Here is a 20603-nt window from a genome sequence, read left to right on the forward strand (position 1 = left end):
TCCCAAAGTAATAACACACTAGCAACCAATGCAAATGGAGGATGGATCAAATATTTGAAATCATAGAGGCCATCAGCAGCCAAATACCTGAACAGATTTAAAAACCTATGTTGTGTTTAAATTATTGCTCTATAATTCAAAAGAGCACTCAAAGCAATAACAAAAGGGTTATAGTTTTGCACTGTCAATCTCCCAAACCAGTGAATTCATATCTCAGCTGCATTGCAATGGGGTGGCACTAATGGGAGGCCAGGCTTTTGCCCATAGCGGTCAGCTTTTGTCTGCCAATGTTGGGCAAATTGGCTGCAGATGACTGAAGATGGACTACAATTGATCAAATATTTCAAGACCTATAAAGACAAATGACCAGCAGCAGTTGAAGTGTGTTTGCTTGAAGTATGAAATATTACCACTCCTGCTCAGAAGTGCAATGATCTTTTTTATTATAAATGTACTTAGTACCTTCCACCCAGTAGGTTCTTTATTTCTGTTCCACAAAACACACAACCTCAACACGGTTAAGAACTTGTTCAATTCAGTTGTGTACTTAAATGATAAGGGGCTACCTCTTGAAGCCTAACAGCTGCAAAGATCATAATGTGTATGTGTTTGTCCACATAGGCCTCGCACTTGAATAAGGGTTTGATCAGTCTGATGGTTTTTGTAATTTCAACATTGTAGTCAATCCCTCTGTTGTTCATTTTCTGCAGCCGATATCTTCGCGCCAGGAATTGCTGAACTGGATTCTAACAATACACAATCTGCACTTCTGTACAAATCTAGATCCACCTTGCAGCTTGTATGTTGCAGGAGGCTCCTGATTTTCACAAGTTGTGTGAGATTATATTTTTAGTGTTCTTTATTACTCGCCACTTCATAAAAGCCAGGAGCGACTTTCTTGACACGTCATTTTTCACAACCAATTGTTGCCATTGACGGGTTATGGTTGCGTCCATCATACTGTCTTCCTTTAGCTTGTTTGGCTCCTCCTGTTATAATGGCTTGCTTGTCTCCTCTTACATTTTTCCCAAGTTTTTGGCAATGCTTTTCACAATTCTTGGCACTAAAAGGCTTGCAGCAGTGAGAAGTGACTTTTGGTACTTTACCACATTAGATTGTGTAATGGAAAAGAGCCAAATGCTTCCATTGAAGTGTTTCACTAGTCAGGCAGGGCAAAATAAGGATTTCCATGATCTGCATTGCCTTTCCTCAGCAACCTTTTGTTGTCTTAAATACATGCTCTACTTGGCCATTGGGTTGGACGTGTTGTTATATGCTTATCTGTTGCAAATGTCTTGAACTCCAATGCCAATAATAGGAGTCTGTTTTCACTGCATTTTATATCTGATCTGTCATGATGAACAAAATATGATTTAAGACTTGTATGCCTAATTTTTTTAGTCAGTGTTGTTTCAATGCCAGTGTTAACCCATTTATTTTAAATTTGTTAACACTGGAATTAAAGTAACACCATTAAACACCATTAAAGTAATGCCATTTGGAAAATCTAGGCTGTACTGACTGAGGACTGGAATTTCCTCTGCTCCACTAACCAAAGTGAAAAATCTTGGGAAGTGGGGTGAGGAGGCCTGACGCCACATCCCCACCCTTAGCAGCACCTGCAGGAATCTTGATCTCCTCGCCCCCATCCTAGTACGGAATTTGGTCAGCCACCTCGCCACATGTAAATAACAGTTGGGAGACGGCGCCTGGGAATCCGTCCAATTTTCCTGCCTCCCATCTCAACTACCACAGAGGGCTGTCAGGAGAGGAGTGGCAATAAACCCTGGACCAGGGGCAGAATGCGCATTGAAGGGCCCTATTGGAGGGAGAGGGCCTTGCAGTGGGCACCTGTGCCTCTCTTCTACATCCCCTCACTCACATTTAAAAGGACTTGGCGTAATCTGAGGCCTAAACTAAAACATTACAGAAGACCTTGTGTGGCACTTTTGCTCCTGTTAATAGTGGTTCCTCTCCTTCTGGCACAGCTGACCTACTGTTCTGTTATGAAGACACTGCACTATATTGATGCCCTGCATCTCTGTAATGCATCCCACTGCAGCACTGCCTTATTTCCCTGGCAAACAGCTGCAGGCTCCTTAAGTGCAGCAGAGATTCCACTGGGAGCCTGCCTGTATAACTGATAAGCCCCAACCCAGGAAGATAGGTCAGGGTCAGGATGATGGGTGGAAGGCCCCCCCCCCCCCTCTCCATTGGCGAACCCACCCCAGAATAAAATTCAGCCCCCAGTATCCTGCTGTTGATTAAACTCAAAATCGTTTGCATGGTAATTTACTGTAATTACATATCAAGTATGAACAAATCCAAACCGGCTTTTGACCATGGCATGTCAGATCATATAATGATAAAGGCTCTTTTGCCTAGGAACTCTCGTGGCTGCTTTCTATTGTTAGTTTTGCAATTTAATCGGTCACAACTAACCATGCGAGTGACAAAACCCTGCGGTCGTTATGGACAAATGAAAAAAGAAAGAGGATTCTTTATTGTTACATTCACACATGAATTCAAAAGATGAAAAAGGGGACATGTCAATGTTTAGGAGAAAAATGAAACAAAAAGGCCAACAAGGAAAGAAATGAGAGAAAAATATAATATACCTTCCAATCACAGGAGCAGAAATATAGACAGTTAATGCAAGGGAGGGCGGAATCAGGGTATGAGGACCATTAAAAACAGATTTGTTTTACGAATGAGGATGCTTACTGCATACGTAAAAGTGCTGCCCAACATCTTTGTAATGCTACTTCTGGCACAGCATGGTCAACAGTCTAACACATTGTGTAATGTCTTCTTAGACAACTTGGAGATAACCTCATTGTTCCTGGTGGTGTAAAGATAATTGAGGCTAATGGACAGATGGTCATACCTGGTGGAATAGATGTCCACACTCATCTGCAAATGCCATGCATGGGCATGACCACTGCTGATGACTTCTACCAAGGAACTAAAGCAGCACTGGCAGGAGGAACCACAATGATAAGTAAGAAACACATGTTTTTCCCCTCATTTCAACTGATGAAAAAAACATTTTTTAAATCCGGAATTAAAGTAAATTGAAGAACTTTATTTTAACTTAATCCAATCGTCTTATTCGTCACATAACTGATGGCAAGTAAGTGTTTAGTAGTGATACAAAAAGTGGAAAAGAAAAATACACAGTGAAGATATATATAAAAATATATATAGATGGTAGTGGTGATCGAAGATCATCACTGCAGGAGTTCCTCAGGGCAGTGTCCTAGGCCCAACCATCTTCAGCTGCTTCATCAATGACTTTCCCTCCAACATAAGGTCAGAAATGGGGATGTTCGCTGATGACTGCACAGTGTTCAGTGCCATTCATAACTCCTCAGATAATGAAGCAGTCCATGCCCGCATGCAACAAGACCTGGACGACATTCAGGCTTGGGCTGATAAGTGGCAGGTAACATTCGCACCACAGAAGTGCTAGGCAATGACTATCTCCCACAAGCGAGAGTCTAAACACTGCCCCTTGACATTCAATGGCATTACCATCACCGAATCCCCCACCATCAACATTCTGGAGGTCACCATTGACCAGAAACTTAACTGGACCAGCCACATAAATACTGTGGCAACAAAAGCAGGTCAGAGGCTAGGTATTCTGCGGCGAGTGTCTCACCTCCTGACTCCCCAAAGCCTTTCTACCATCTACAAGGCATAAGTAAGGAGTGTGATGGTATACTCTCCACTTGCCTGGATGAGTGCAGCTCCAACAACACTCAAGAAGCTCGACACCATCCAAGACAAAGCAGCCCGCTTGATTGGCACCCCTCTACCACCTGAAACATCTACTCCCTCCACCACCGGCGTACTGTGGCTGCACTGTGTACCATCTACAAGATGCACTGCAGCAACTCGCCAAGGCTTCTTCGGCAGCACCTCCCAAACCCATGACCTCTTCCACCTAGAAGGACAAGGGCAGCAGGCACATGGGAACACCACCACCTCCAAGTTCCCCTCCAAGTCACACATCATCCTGACTTAGAAGTATATCGCTGATCCTTCATCGTTGCTGGGTCATAATCCTGGAACTCCCTACCTAACAGCACTGTGGGAGTACCTTCACAACACAGACTGCAGCGGTTCAAGAAGGCGGCTCACCACTACCTTCTCAAGGGCAGCTAGGGATGGGCAATAGAACTAGCTGCGCCCCTAGCCAAGCTGTTCCAGTACAGCTACAACACTGGCATCTACCCGGCAATGTGGAAAATTGCCCAAGTATGTCCTGTCTACAGAAAGCAGGACAAATCCGACCCGGCCAATTACCGTCCCATCAGTTTACTCTCAATCATCAGCAAAGTGATGGAAGGTGTCGTCGACAGTGCTATCAAGCAGCACTTACTCAGCAATAACCTGCTAACTGACGCCCAGTTTGGGTTCCGCCAGGGCCACTCAGCTCCTGACCTCATTACAGCCTTGGTCCAAACATGGACAAAAGAGCTGAACTCAAGAGGTGACTGCCCTTGACATCAAGGCAGCATTTGATCGAGTGTGGCATCAAGGAGCCCTAGCAAAACTGAAGTCAATGGGAATCAAGGGGAAAACTCTCCATTGGTTGGAATCATACCTAGCACAAAGGAAGTTGGCTGTGGTTGTTGGAGGTCATTCATCTCAATCACATGACATCACTGCAGGAGTTCCTCAGGGCAGTGTCCTAGGCCCAACCATCTTCAGCTGTTTCATCAATGACCTTCCCTCCATCATAAGGTCAGAAGTGGGGATGTTCGCTGATGATTGCACACTGTTCAGCACCATTCAAGACTCGTCAGATACTGACACAGTCCATGTCCATATGCAGCAAGACCTGGACAACATTCAGACTTGGGCTGACAAGTGGCAAGTAACATTCGCACCACACAAGTGCCAGGCAATGACCATCTCCAACAAGCAAGACTCTAACCATCTCCCCTTGACATTCAATGGCATTACCATCGCTGAATCCCCCACTATCAACATCCTGGGGGTTACCATTGATCAGAAACTGAACTGGACCAGCCATATAAATACTGTGGCTACAAGAGCAGGCCAGAGGCTGGGAATTCTGCGGCGAATGTCTCACCTCCTGACTCCCCAAAGCCTTTCCACCATCTACAAGGCACAAGTCAGGAGTGTGATGGATACTCTCCACTTGCCTGGATGAGTGCAGCTCCAACAACACTCAAGAAGCTCGACACCATCCAGGACAAAGCAGCCCGCTTGATTGGCACTCCATCCACCTTCAACATTCACTCCCTCCACCACCGGCGCACTGTGGCTGCAGTGTGTACCATCTACAAGATGCACTGCAGCAACTCGCCAAAGCTCCTTCAACAGCACCTTCCAAACCCGCGACCTCTACCATTTAGAAGGACAAGGGCAGCAGACGCATGGGAACATCACCACCTACAAGTTCCCCTCCAAGCCACACACCATCCTGACTTGGACCTGTATCGCCGTTCCTTCACTGTCGCTGGGCCAAAATCCTGGAACTCCCTTCCTAACAGCATTGTGGGTGTACCTACACCATATGGACTGCAGCGGTTCAAGAAGGCGGCTCACCACCATCTTCTCAAGGGCAATTAGGGATGGGCACTAAATGCAGGCCTAGCCAGCCAGCGACGCCCACATCCCATCAATGAATTTTAAAAAAATTCAAAAAATAAATGCTGGCCTTGCAAGTGACGCACACATCCCATAAAAATGAAGTGCAGTGATAGCCAACTATTCTGTGGCTAAGATGCAACTCTTTGAATGCCTTGTTGAATTGCTTTGACCACACATTCAGTCCTAATCCCAGGGGACTGATTTCAACTTGCTGAAATCGGCATTAATGTAGCAGTAAGTAATAGCCTCAAAGTGGGGTCGGTAGAGTTACCGCCACATTAACGTTGACACTCCAGCAGCCACCATTTTTACAGGGGCTTGCGTCGAGGCGGCCAAAGCGCCTGCCAGTTTCCATGTGGTAGGCCCCTTTTAACATGCAAATCAGGGTCCTTTTAGGACAGAACTGGTCAGAGTGTGCATGCACTGTCATGGTGAAGCTCACAGAGGAGTCTCACCGTCATTATGATTGACCCTTTTCAATACCAATAGGCTGGTCAGCGTAACATTAACCACAGTTGTGGGGATGTTCATGATACAGACAATCCCAATCTCCATGACAAAACAGGTCTTACATTGGGATTCGCTGCACTCACAGGGAAAGAAAAATGAGGAAACATTGTAAATGAGAAAATATGTGATTAAGACAGAGTGAATAGAAAAATCTAAATTAACTGCATACATTTATATCTTTGCTGTACAACACAGTGGATCATGTCCTTTCTGAACCCGAACCCGGATCAAGCCTTCTTTCTGCCTATGAACAGTGGAGAGAATGGGCTGACAGCAAGTCCTGTTGTGACTACTCGTTACATGTAGATATTACACGTTGGCATGAGGCTCTGCGTGAAGAAATGGAAACTTTGGTCAAAGACAAAGGTAAATCTCAATATCTTTACCATTCTAGAATGGAGACAAATGTGATTGTTCCTCAAATGGTATTGTTTTTGAAATTTCACTTCATTGGAACCCAAAGATATATTTCCATGCTCAAATTACCAATCTTTCACAAGCTGAATTTCTCCGATAGTCTGCGGAACATAAACCTGTTTGTCATTTCTGGACAGCCACAACAATGGCATTAAATAAAAGTAAAACTAGAACATTTTTAGTATCTGTAGTGACAGTTGTGTCTATTGTGACCGCATGTCAGTTTCCCTTGAAGCTGCTCTCTGCATTAGAATTAACTCATGCTAAATGCGCAGGGATTTGGCGCTTCAGAGAAAAAGAATCGCAAACGTACCTATCCCTTTTTCCAATCGGTCCTGTAAGGGACCTGTCCAATTTTCCATCCATCTCTATTAATGATGGGAAATCAGACAGGGTCCAGTGTATTCCTCCCCACCTAATTTTCTGCATTCAGTGTGAACTAATAGCTCAAGGTGCAGGAACAGGAAAATATGCCCCATTAATCTGTTATTTTAATACTATTCCATTAAAATTATTGGAAGCAGAATCCTGCTCTGTCTGAATGTGCTAACTGCCATATTGACAAATTTAGCAAAAGTTGTAGAGCTCTTTTCCTAACATTTTCAGAACCATACAACAGAGGAACACCACTTTGAATATAGCAACATGATGGTGGTGGTGGCAGCTCATTTTGACATCAAACTTGGCATTCTGTTGACGCACAGATCAAGTCCATCACTAATATCTATCCAATGGGAAGGGAAAGGCTAACAACACAGAGGATTCATTAACTATTCATGAATTGGGGTGCACTATAACAAATGTATTCTATTTTTAATAATAATGAAGAAAGTACAGGGTTATTCATAGAGCCGGGTTTGTGGACAGTGTCATGCATCAGGAAGGGATGCTGCTTTAACCGTTTTGCGTATTTAGAACTTTGCAGAAACACAGCTCTTGTTTCTGTCTACTGTGTACATATTTGAGCTGAAAATAAATTGAAATAATTGAAGCATTGTTGTAAAAATGTTTTAAATGATGAAATATTGATCTCAAATGCATTAAGCGTTGCAGAAGACAGAGCAGCAACTTCTAGCTTCCTGCACACTGCACAATATACAGTATTTTCACTGTTTTTTGTTCAACCAGGTGTGAACTCCTTTCTCGTGTTCATGGCCTACAAAGACCAATATCAGTGTAGTGACGCACAGGTAACACTCTTCAGAGAAAATGAAACTATAAATACTAACATTTGTTTCTGCTTGGCTAAAGATGCTTCCTGGAGCGCAGATGCTAATTACATGCTATTTTCCATGACAGATATATGAAATCTTCAGCATCATCCGAGATCTGGGTGCTATAGCACAGGTGCATGCTGAAAATGGAGATATCATTCAGGAGGTAAAATTAGAATTTGATAATCAATCTGAAGCTGAAGTATCAAAAGTTGCTATAAAATAACAAATGCGCTTTTCAGAAATTCAGCAAAGAAATATGTTACTTGAAAATGCAGTGTCACATAACTGTGCCTTAATTTCCCCACACCCGCCTCGCCCCAGCCCCCATATGTACATTTTCATCTGACATTCTCATCTTAGCGGCGATCAAACCACATTCTCTCAGGATTTGGTTTCAGAACTTTGCAATTCTTACTAGAAGAGATTGAAGTGGCTACATTTACGTCACTGTATGTTATCACCATAAGCAAACTGCATGAACCCAGTTCTCGATCCCACTAGGAAAATGAAATACCTTGAAAAATGGTAGCATTAGGAAAGAATTTCACCCCCCCCACCCCATTAAATTGCTTTAGTTTGTATCTAAACATTGGCAAATGATTTATCCAGTGATAATGGGAATCTGCAGCTTTACTGCTAATAAATCAAAGTGTTTATTAGCAGTAAAGCACCAAACTCACTTCTATTTGTATTTTTGATGCTTCCATCTGTCTTTAGGAGCAGAAACGAATGTTGGAGCTTGGAATTACAGGGCCAGAGGGACATGTTCTTAGTCGACCAGAAGAGGTAATACAATTTTCTGCTACATTTGCAAGTGAGTGAATCAGGAGACTGTGTTCTCTAATTAGAGAAACATATGGCTAATGTTGACATTGTATAAAATAATAGCAGGAAAAGCAACTAAACCTGGATTTCAGATTTTCTTCTCACATTTGCCTTGTTTGCTTTACAAGTTTATTTTTAAAGGGTGACAGTTTGCTGTCAGAGGGAGCAGTAGAGTGGCGACCACATGCTGCTGTACAGGAAGGGACAGGAAGTCAGGGGTTCGGTTACTCTAGGCCATACAAAGAGCAGTATCAGCAATAGATTGTGAGCAAGATACTTGTTCTTTTGGCTGGGAATGCATTTAGAGAAACTTTGAAGAGGGTTAAAGGAGAAAAGACTTACTGAAAATGATGCAAGGCACCTGGATCAAGTGCTGGTGTCACAGAAAAACATAGGTTTTCTGGTAATTTCAAGAGGATTAAGAGGTTGCAATAAAGTATACAGAGCAGTTGTTAAAAGTATTTAATTGGCTATAATTCTAAATTAATAAGTTAGCCCAAAGAATTAAGCAAAAATGCATTTGAATGGACATATATACAGACACATATGATATGGACTGCTGTAATATTCTAGCAGACTGCTAACATCAGCCAAGTGTTTAAATACATCTATTTTTCAGTTAAAGGCTCCAAATCATATTTATTGACATTGCATTAAATTATCAGTTTGTGTATTTAAGCAATGAGCCTTGATTTTGTTGCAATACAAATTAATTTGCTGTTCCTTCTTGCAATCCTCTTACTCTTGAATGTGCATTACCTAGTGGGACATCAGTATGTCACATACCACACAGCAACCAAAGAACTTTACAACAAAAACAACATGTATTTATATAGTACCTTTAACGTAGTAAAACATCCCAAGGCACTGCACAGGAGTATTTTAAGACAACATTTTTTGACACCGATCCACATAAGGACAAATTAGGGCAGGTGACCCAAAAGCTTGGTCAAAGGGGTAGGTTTTAAGGAGCGTCTTAACCTGAACCAAGCTAATCCTGTGCCTAATTCTGAAGCAAATTACTATTTTTCCAATCATAAGGGAGACATTAATATCAGAAAGCAATGTAATAGTCTCAAAAATAAAGAGTTTGTATTTTTCACATCAATATCTTATTATCTACTTGCCTATATTTTATTATATACAGATTCAACTGTTTGGAATCTAACTATTAATGTTTTCAGTATTCAAATATAATAGCTGTGCATTCACCAATCTTCTTAACCATGAAAGAAATGATAAAAACCACATACATAGTCAATGTCTTTAAAATTGCATCAACGAGGGGGATGCAAATGGAAAGTGTGCTTTTTCTTTTTAATGAGCTAACTGAAACAGTGGAAGAAGTAGAACGAGAAAGTTGGTGCTGCGTTTTATCTGGGTCTGATGAGGGTTGGAGGAGGGAACCATGTGACAGGACGTTTTTCACTAAAGCTTAAACCTGATCGAAACATTTCTTCAAGGTTGAGGCAGAAGCGGTATATCGTGCAATCACCATCGCAAGCCAAGCCAACTGCCCCTTGTACATCACCAAAGTAATGAGCAAAAGTGCTGCAGATATAATTGCACAAGCTCGGAAGAAAGGTAAGCAGCCAATTATGTCCCAAATTATAACTGATCTGAATGTGGAATGTTTTCCTTTTCTGCTTAATTGCACTGGTTCCTTCAGATTATCCAGATTATACACATAGTGGCCCTGATTATCTGTGATACCGTTCCACCATAGTTCGAGTCCTGTAATGACATTCCACCATTGAGAAGAGATCCTGATCCCTCAGAGTTTGCAGTGTCAGACCCTTTACATAATACAAGTGGTCTCCCGTGGCAGTGTCGGAACATCTTGGGCACCTGCTAATGGGAGAGGAGCAAAATGAGATGCTTGAAAGTAATGTGCCCATAAAGCTGAGGGGACTGGCTTAAAAGTGCAAATAATTTTGAAACCAGCTCCCTTTATAAAAGCCTTCTGTCTTCATGACTCTGGCCTAGAACACCCCTGTGGGCCCAACTTACACTGCTCCAGTGAAGCGATGCCAACATCTTGGCGGCGTCCAATTCATTCAGGGCTCAGCAGACTGGAGCAGCGGGAAATCTGGCAGATGATGTCATCCCACCAGCCCTGCCTCCTTTCACAATGTCAAGCTTCCAGGGAATAGACAGAAATTCTCCCTGGTGCTGACCCCTGGCCCTGCCCTCACAGAAATCTCTCCCAGGCAGCTCTTTGGGACAGAAACCGAGTGTTACAAGATCCCAACCCATTTTATGCCATCTTTGCTGCTGGAATTCTGTTTTGGGGACACCACTGGCCCTGAGGAAATTTGAGAGCAATGACAATATTTCTCAGTGTTACTGTTTTCTGAAATCCTGTTTTATTGTTATAATTATAGATTGTAAGAATTTATTCTGAAAATATTTAGACACAATTGATACCAACCTCTACTGGTTAGTATAGACGAGTGTTCTGTGATCTGCCTCAGGCTTGACATTGCCTGCAAGTCAAACCCAAACTTTAGATTATCTTTAGCTGCTCTGCTATTTAAACCCGATGTTAAGATAAAAGCAATTGCAATTAAAAAAAAACATTTTTAACTTACTAAACTGGAGTCTTCAAGTAATTCTGCAGAAATAAAATGATCTGCCCGTAAGGAAAGCAATATACAGGGGGCAATCTATTGAGTTCACTATGCCTCAGGAAACATTGCCCTCGGTCAGTACATCTGAGGAAATTGCGGGCACACTGCCCATGATCTTCTGTCTACTGGTGGGCAAGTTTCCCCATTGGCAGCGCTAACTCAGAAGATAACCCCCATAGTGACTGCAATGACCATCTAAATGTGTATTTTACAAGAGTGAACAAAGAAACGGCAAATTGATTAATTTGAAGGCATCACTACTTGTACCCGAATATTCGTCTGTGCTTTGTTGGGCAGCTGTCTCCTCAGGGAAAAGGCTATTTTACAAACAGGTTAATTTAAATCATTGTGTTTGTGCAAGGTGTCCTACTAATAAACAAAATAAAAAACTTAAATCAAAGAAGTATGACGTGATTCCCCAGTTTTGCTAAGAGTACTAGTCAGTTCTTTGTGTGGTTTGACAGGTGCAGTTGTATATGGAGAGCCTGTCACAGCAAGTCTTGGGACTGATGGATCCCACTACTGGAGTAAGAACTGGGCCAAAGCTGCAGCCTTTGTCACCTCTCCTCCGCTCAGCACTGATACTTCTACCCCTGATTACCTAAATTCTCTGCTCTCCTGGTATGGATTTGTAAATTGACTCGCCATTCACAATTAGATTTTTATTTCCTGTTTAATATTTTTGGAATGCTGATCGTACAATAGAAGAAAGTAGTGGGGAATTGTAAACTTAGCGCTTACCAAAAATATACAGCATGGGGCAAAAATCAAACTGTGTAATCTATGCTTAATTATTTATTGGGTAAGTAGTCAGAGCAGCATCCCGTTGGGAGGGGGAAGGAAGGAATTCCTTTGTGCACTAGTTGTAGCGAAATTGTAAACCTGTTCTTTATAAGTTATTGGAGTTCATTACACAAAGGAAGTTGTCCCCTTGGAATTGTGGTGGTGAGATGGCCACGAGTCAACCCTGACACTTGGTAACCTACGTTTGATTTGTTTTTGAATACAGTGGCGATCTGCAGGTTACTGGCAGCGCTCACTGTGCTTTCACCACCGCACAAAAAGCAGTTGGAAAAGATGACTTCAGACTGATCCCTGAAGGAGTTAATGGTATTGAAGAGAGGATGACAATTATTTGGGATAAGGCTGTGGTATGTTAACTTTATAAAATGAACTACAGTAGACACAACTGCTATTGAACCTTTTTAAAAATCTTGTTAATGTTATTAAATTACAGCTTAACTGTAGCTGAACAACAGAATGCTACAAACATAACTGGATTCTCCAGAGATGGCATAATTTCCATTTACACCCCTGGGATTCCTCCCCATTTGGACCAGATCTTTAAATTATGGCTGGGGGCTTCATGACCAGATCATCCATCTGCACCCCTATGTCAACGGGCCATGTCAAGGGGAGATCCTGGGCTTCTCGGGGAAATTCCTTCCTATACATTCTTGAAAGGCCTCAGCAAAACTCATGGCAGTTGAGACCTGGGCTAAGTTCCCTTGAGGCCTGCTAAAGGCCCCAAACACTTACTCAAGTAATCAATCCCAGAGGGATCTTCTACAGTTGGAGTGGTTCCATCAGAATCAAAGAGGTTTTAAAAATGTTTTTTGACTCATTTGGGCTTCTGGAAGACTCCATTCTGCCTTACAAGGGCAGATTAGCTCAAGCTGGTGGATCGTCCCCTCCGTGTAAATTTCCCATCCCCGGAATTTCCACCATGCTTACACTGGTGAAGCAGGACCCCAGAAATTCCCAGGCCTTTATAACCATCAGAACAACTTGAATATACAAACAACAGCAATAACAAATTGCATTTATATAGAGCCTTTAATGTAGTAAAACATCCCAAGGTGTTTCACAGGAGCGATTATCAAACATAATTTGGCACTGAGCCATATAAGGAGATATTAGGGCAGATGACCAAAAACTCGGTCAAAGAGGTAGGTTTTAAGGTACATCTTAAAGGAGGACAGAGAGGTGGAGAGGTTTAGGAAGGGAATTCCAGAGCTTAGGGCCTAAGCAGCTAAAAGCACGACCACCAATGGTGGAGCAATTAAAATTGGGTGTGTGCAAGAGGCCAGAATTAGAAGAGCGCAGATACCTCAGAGGTTGTGGGAGTGGAGGAGGTTACAGAGATAGGGAGGGGCGAGGCCATGGAGAGATTTGAAAACAAGGATGAGAACTTTAAAATTGAGGCGTTGCTGGACCGGGAGCCAATACAGGTCAGCGAGCACAGGGGTGATGTGTGAACGGAACTTGGTGCAAGTTAGGATACGGGCAGGAGAGTGTTGGATGAGCTCAGTGTTGTGTCCGTGTATAATAAGACACAGACTGCAGGAGAAACGGTACAACAGGTGTTTACTCAACGTGGCTCACAGTGGAACTGATCTGTACAGATTACTACTCAGTGCTATATACAGGTGTGGTCACTGCCGGTACTGCAGTATACATGAGCTGTAAAAGATAGTTCCCCTTAAAGGTATATACATTACAATTCCTCCCCTTTTAGATTAACAGTACCATAACACTCATTTAACAATTAAATATCAAACTAATTACAATTAACACTTTTAACATGCAACATTAGCTGAAAATAGTCTCTTTATATATTCAGTCTTTGGGGAGGCTTCCTGATCCTTTCTGGATAGCGTCTTTCCCGAGTGTCTTGCTCTTGGTGCGGAGGCGATTCTGGCCCCCTGTCGTCGGTTGGTTCATCAGTTTCCGATGCTACTGTTTCTGGGGTAGATGCGACCTGTACGTCGGGTTCATCACCAGGTACGTATGGGCGAGGCATGGGGTTGACTTGTTCCTGTGACTCTAGGATCTGGTCAGCATGGCGTCTCACGATGCTCTCCCCAACGTCCACTGTGTACATTAGTGGGCCCTGCCGTGTGCATATCGTTCCTGGCTGCCATTTTTCTGTTCGGTAGTCGCGGGCCAAGACTGGTTGCCCTACATTGAAGTTCCTTGTTGGCTTCTCATGGATGTGCTGGAATTGCTTACTCTCAACATCTCTTCGTACGTTTGGTCTGAGCAAATCCAGGCGAGATCTTAACCTTCGGTTAAAAAACATCATGGCTGGGGCCTGGTTGGTGACTGCATGTGTCGCATTCCGGTAGGCGAACAGGAAATTGTCCACCTTGTGCTGCAGCGGAATGTTGTCATTGTACATAGCCTTTATTGCCTTCTTAAAGGTTTGTACGAACCTCTCAGCCAATCCATTTGTGGCTGGATGATACGGGGCGGATGTGTAATGCCTTACCCCATTCTTTTTCAAGAACCTCCGGAACTCTTCGGACACAAACTGTGGTCTGTTGTCGGAGCAAATCTATTCTGGCAAAAATGGTCTGTAGGACTGTAATCGTTTTCTCCGTAGTGGTGGAGGACATTTTGATGACCTCAGGCCATTTCAAGTGCGCATCCACGGCTACTAAAAACATTGAGTCCATGAATGGACCAGCAAAATCAATATGCACCCATTGCCATGGAGATGAGGGCCACTCCCATGGGTGTAGAGGGGCCTGTGGTGGTGCATTTTGGACTTTCTGGCATCCTGAGCAGCTCTTGGTCAGGTCCTCGATTTGTTTATCGATTCCCAGCCACCACACATAAGCCCTGGCTAGGCTTTTCATTTTTACCCCTCCCAGATGACCCTCATGAAGCTCATTGAGCACTCTATCCCTTAACTTGGGTGGAATTACCACTCGGGATCCACACATCAAGGTCCCCCGGCACACTGACAGCTGTTCTCTCCTTGTCGAGAATGCTGGCAACAGTGAGTCGCCATGTGCTGGCCATCCCTTCACCGTCAAATCATATACCCGAGACAGTGTCGGGTCATTTCGGGTTTCTTTTTCGATACAAGCGTCAGTTACTGGTAGGTATTCAACTATAGTCCAATGGAATATTTCGACAGGATCCACTGCTGGTGCTTCCTCCGCAGTAGGCAGTGGCAGGCGTGATAGCCCATCAGCATTTCCATGCTGTTTCGTGCCCTTATATTCAATCTCATAGTGGTGCGCCCCTAGAAAAAGTGACCATCTTTGTAGTCGTTGCACAGCCATCACCGGAACGCCCTTCTTCGGATTAAAAATGGAGACAAGAGGCTGGTGATCAGTCAGCAAGGTGAATTTCTGCCCGTGCAGATAGTGATTGAACTTTTTCACTCCCCACACTAGGCTGAGGGCCTCCCTGTCAATCTGGGCGTAGTTACGCTCGGCTGAGGTTAGTGATCGTGACGCAAAGGCTATTGGCCTCTCTGAGCCGTCCGAGAATTTGTGCGACAGCACCGCTCCAATGCCATAGGGTGACGCATCACATGCCAACCGAATTGGTAATGCCGGGTTGTAATGGGCCAATACCTCTTTCGATGTGATTAGTGTTTTGCTCTTCTGGAAAGCTCGTCTACATTCGTCACTCCACTTCCATGGCACCCCAGTTTGCAGTAGGGTGTTCAGTGGGTGTAGTATTGTAGACAAATTTGGCAAGAACTTATGGTAGTAGTTTACCAGCCCGAGGAACGACCTCAGTTGTGACACATTTTCCGGTGCTGGAGCCTTGACTACTGCCTCAATCTTCTCTGGGGACTTATGTAACCCCTCTTTATCGATAACGTGGCCACAATACGAGATCTGTTTTCTAAAAAACTCGCATTTGGGGCGGTTAGCTTGGAGCTCATATTCCTGCAATCTAGTGAGCACCTGCTCCAGGTTGGCAAGGTGATCACTGTCATTTTCGCCCGTGACCCGGATGTCGTCCAAATAACACTGGGTCCCTGGGATCCCTTGCAGGACTTGTTCCATTGCCCTCTACCAAATAGCCGGAGCTGATGCTACCTCGAATACCAGCCGGTTGTATTGGTAGAGACCTTTATGGGTGTTGATTGTGAGGTATTTTTTTGATGCTTCTTCTACCTCCATTTGCAGATACGCCTGGGCCAGATCAATCTTAGTGAAGCGTTTCCCTCCAGATAGCGAGGCGAAAATATCTTCAATCCGCGGAAGTGGATATTGTACGGTGTGAAGGACCGGGTTCACTGTTACCTTAAAGTCCCCACAGATGCGAACCTTCCTTGGTTCCCCAGGCGTGCTGCTCAACGACTTTTTCATCACAGGGACGATGGGTGTAGCCCACTCGCTCTAGTCTGCCTTGGACAGTACACCTGAACGTTCCAGACTCTCCAGCTCTGCTTCGACGGCTAGGCGGATCGCATAAGGTACCGGTCTGGCCTTAAAAAATTTTGGGCTTGCGTTTTCTTCAATTTTAATCGTCGCTGTCATGCCTTTTAGTGTTCCGAGTCCTGGCTGGAACACTTCTTTCGCGTCAGTTAGGATCTTTGACAGTCGCCCAGGTGTGACGTCGTCATCCTTTTTGTCAGCCACAGTCAGTGCCTGTATGGAATGCCAATCCAGTTGTATTTTCCAGATCCATTCAAGTCCCAGTAATGGTGGTCCTCCATCTTGCAATACATACAGGTCTAGTTTTGGTGTTTCCTTTCCGTTATATGTAACGGTCACCCTTATTTTTCCTTTGGGGTAGACTTTTTGCCCCGTGTACGTCTTCAAAATAATTTTTGTGTCTCTCAAGGGTATGTGTGAGAATAGCCGCTCGTAGTCTCGTCGGTTTATGACTGTTAGGGCTGATCCTGTGTCTAATTCCATCTTTACCTGGACTCCTGCTATCTTGAGAGTGACCCAAATGGTTCGGTGATCCTCCGTTGTGATCACATTATGTAGTTTCAGACAACTCAGTTCCCTGCTTTCGGAGTCGTTATCACTCTTTTGTTCGTCTGAACTATTCTCCGTCATCTTATGTACCTTCTTGTACTTTCCTTTGGTAGGTTTCTTATTGCTGGTTTTCTTTCCCGACCTGCAGACTCGTGCTATGTGTCCTACTTTTCCACACTGTCTGCACACTTTGTCTTTGAACCAGCAATCATTCTGGTCGTGTGTTGTTCTGCCGCAGCGATAGCACTTCTCTGTTCCATATGACATTTCGTTTGTGCCATATTCTTGCGGTCTCTGTTGTATCTCTGCAGCGCCCCGTGCTGCTGCTTCATATGATACCGCAATGCTGAAAGCCTTTTCCAGCGTAAGGTCCTTTTCAGATAAAAGCCATTTCTGGGTTCCTTCACTTTGAAGCCCACACACAAACTTGTCCCTTAAGGTATCTGCCAGTCCCGCTCCAAACTGGCAGTGTTTCGATAGTTTGCGCAGTTCTGTTAAATAATCAGCATTGCTTTCATCCTTATGCTGGTTCCGTTTGTGAAACTTGAATCTGCTATCAGCAGCGGTGTGGGGTTTAAATGTTCCTGTAGTGTCGTTACTATGTCTTCAAAACTCTTTTGCATTGGCTTCGTTGGGGTTACTAGATTTCGTAATAAACCACACGTCTTTGCACCCATTAAATTTAACAATACCGACGCTTTCTTGTCATCTAACACCTCATTTGCCTTGCAGTACACCTCTATTCGTTCGACATATGTAGTCCAATCTACGACTTCATTGTCAAATGCGGTGATACTGCCACTCTTCGGCATTTTGGGTGTGGTTTAAAATGGCGTCTCCCAATGACTTAAAATGGCATCTCCCGCGCTTTCCTTCCTCCCCCGCTGCTGCCAACGCCACTCCTGGCGGTTCTCGTGGCAATGGCGGCGCCCTGTAGGTTTCTGTGCGTCTCTCTCTCCCTCTCTCCGACGCTGCTCGGTCCCTGAACACCGGCTGCGCCCTGTGCGCTCTGCCCTCTCTCTCCCTCTCTTCGATGCTGCTCGGCCCCTGAACACCGGCTGCACCCTGTGTGCTCTGCCCTCTCTCTCCCCCGTCGACGCTGCTCGGCCCTTTCCTGTGCCGCTCGGTCGGGCTCTAGCCCGCTGCTGTCCGGGAAGGGTCTACGCACTACCTGTTGCCAGCCCGTTTCGCTGGACCGCCTCGACTGGAAAGCCAAGCCTGGCTCTCGACAGCCTCCCCCGCAATTCTCGAGTCTCTGCTGGATGACTGGGCAGTTGCCCGTGGTCGACGCCCAAGTCTCTGGCCTTGACCTCCAATCCACTGATCTCCAGGAACGAATCCCCGGGAGGTGATGCAGAGTTGCAGGTAGGTTCGAACTTGCCTTGTCGCCAATGTTGCGTCCGTGTATAATAAGACACAGACTGCAGGAGAAACGGTACAACAGATGTTTACTCAACGTGGCTCACAGTGGAACAGACCTGTACAGATTACTACTCAGTGCTATATACAGGTGTGGTCACTGCTGGTACTGCAGTATACATGAGCTGTAAAAGATAATTCCCCTTAAAGGTATGTACATTACACTCAAGTTGATGGAGGATGGAAAATGGGAGGTCGGCCAGGAGAGCATTGGAATAGTCAAGTCTAGAGGTAACAAAGGCATGGATGAGGGTTTCAGCAGCGGATGAGCTGAGGCAGCGGCGGAGTGAGGAGGTGTTACGGAGGTGGCAGTAAGTGGTCTTGGTGATGGAGCGGATATGTGTTCGAAAGCTCATCTCGGTGCTCAAATATGACACCAAGGTTGCGAACAGTCTGGTTCAGCCTCAGACAGTTGCCAGGGAGAGGGATGGAGTTGGTGGCTAGGGAACGGAGTTTGTGGCGGGGACCAAAGACAATTGCTTTGGTCTTCCCAATATTTAGCTGGAGGAAATTTCTGCTCATCCAGTATTACAAAGAAAGGACATTTTTCAACGATTACTATTATGTCCGTCTGTAACTGAGACACGGACTGCAGGAGTTGGTTATAACAGGTCTTTACTGAATGGAGACAAACGGGAACTAACTATGCAAAGTTACTACACAGGCTTATATACAGGGGTGGTCACTACTGGTACTGCAGTATACAGGGGCTGCAGAATATAGTTCCTTCTGCAAAGTACATACACTACAATTCCTCCCCTTTTAGCTAAACAGTACATAACATTCGATTAATAATTAAATAACATATTTACAATTACAGTTGTCATATACATTAGCTGAAGTTAAGCAATTATAAGTTCAGTCTTTGAGGAGGCTTCCTGATTCTGTCTGGATAACGCCTCTTTGGGGTATCAGGTTCTTCTGGCAGAGTTGATTCGGAATCAACGTCGTTGTTGGGTTCGTCTGCTTCCAATATTCCCGATTCTGAGGTAGATGCAATTGGTACTTCGGTTTCATCACCAGGTGTATCGGATCGTGGTGTGGAATTTACGTTTTCCAGTGAGTCTAGAATCTGGTCAGCATGGCGTCTTACAATGCTCTCTCCAACGTCCACGGTATACATTAGAGGTCCTTGCCGTGTGCAGATCGTTCCTGGCTGCCATTTCTCTGTGTGGTAGTCCCGGGCCAAAACTGGTTGACGTATCTTAAAACTCCTGGTCGGCCTTTCATTCATATTCTGAAACTGCCTGTTCTCCACATCTCTTCTGATGTTTGGCTTAACCAAATCCAAGCGGCATCGTAGTCTTCGATTGAAGAACATCATGGCTGGAGTTTGGTTGGTAACCGCATGTGTCGCATTCCGGTAGGCAAACAAGAAGTTGTCCACCTTGTGTTGTAGGGGTATGTCTTCATTACACATTGCCTTGATAGCCTTCTTGAATGTTTGAACGAACCTCTCAGCCAATCCATTGGTGGCTGGATGATATGGGGCGGATGTGTAATGCTTAACACCATTGTTCTTTAAGAACCTCCGGAACTCTTCAGACACAAACTGTGGTCCGTTGTCGGAGCAAATCTGTTCAGGCAGCCCATTTTTGGCGAATATGGTTCGTAAGACTGTGATAGTTTTTTCTGTGGTGGTTGAGGACATTTTTATTACCTCTGGCCACTTTGAATGTGCATCCACCGCAATTAAAAACATCGAGTCCATAAATGGACCAGCAAAATCAATGTGCACCCTTTGCCATGGAGATGAGGGCCACTCCCATGGATGTAGAGGGGCTTGTGGTGGGGTGTTTTGGACCTTCTGGCATCCTGTACAGCTCTTGGTCATCTCTTCGATTTCTCTATCAATTCCCGGCCACCACACAAACGCTCTGGCTAAGCTCTTCATTTTTACCTCTCCCAGATGACCCTCATGAAGCTCATTGAGCACTCTATCCTTCAATTTGGGTGGAATTACTACTCTGGATCCACACATCAAGGTTCCTCTGCACACTGACAGCTGTTCTCTTCTCGGCGAGAATGCTGGCAACAGTGGTTCGCCATGTGCGGCCCATCCCTTCACCGTTAAATCATAGACCCAGGAGAGTGTCGGGTCATTTCGTGTTTCCTTTTCTATGTTTGCATTCGTCACAGGTAGACATTTGACTATGGTCGAGTGGAATATCTCCACTGGATCCACTGCAGGTGCTTCTTCCACCGTCGGCAACGGTAGGCGC

At 44.6% G+C, this 20603-nt stretch overlaps 1 protein-coding gene across 3 annotated transcripts in view; it reads left to right on the forward strand.

Moving 5' to 3' along the window:
- The window catches only part of dpysl4 (dihydropyrimidinase like 4), a 52115-nt gene that overhangs the window by 17581 nt on the left and 13931 nt on the right, over positions 1-20603 (forward strand). For all 3 annotated transcript variants that reach the window (XM_085994720.1, XM_085994719.1, XM_085994721.1), the window contains exons 3-10: positions 2817-3001; positions 6334-6504; positions 7684-7745; positions 7855-7935; positions 8490-8558; positions 10061-10181; positions 11692-11848; positions 12237-12378. In XM_085994720.1, the coding sequence (XP_085850846.1) occupies positions 2817-3001; positions 6334-6504; positions 7684-7745; positions 7855-7935; positions 8490-8558; positions 10061-10181; positions 11692-11848; positions 12237-12378 (988 nt within the window). The remainder of the gene's footprint in view (positions 1-2816; positions 3002-6333; positions 6505-7683; positions 7746-7854; positions 7936-8489; positions 8559-10060; positions 10182-11691; positions 11849-12236; positions 12379-20603) is intronic.

This window comes from Somniosus microcephalus, chromosome 8 (assembly GCF_052327205.1).
Source record: "Somniosus microcephalus isolate GS21.2 chromosome 8, FLI_Smic_1.0, whole genome shotgun sequence".
NCBI lineage: Eukaryota > Metazoa > Chordata > Chondrichthyes > Squaliformes > Somniosidae > Somniosus > Somniosus microcephalus.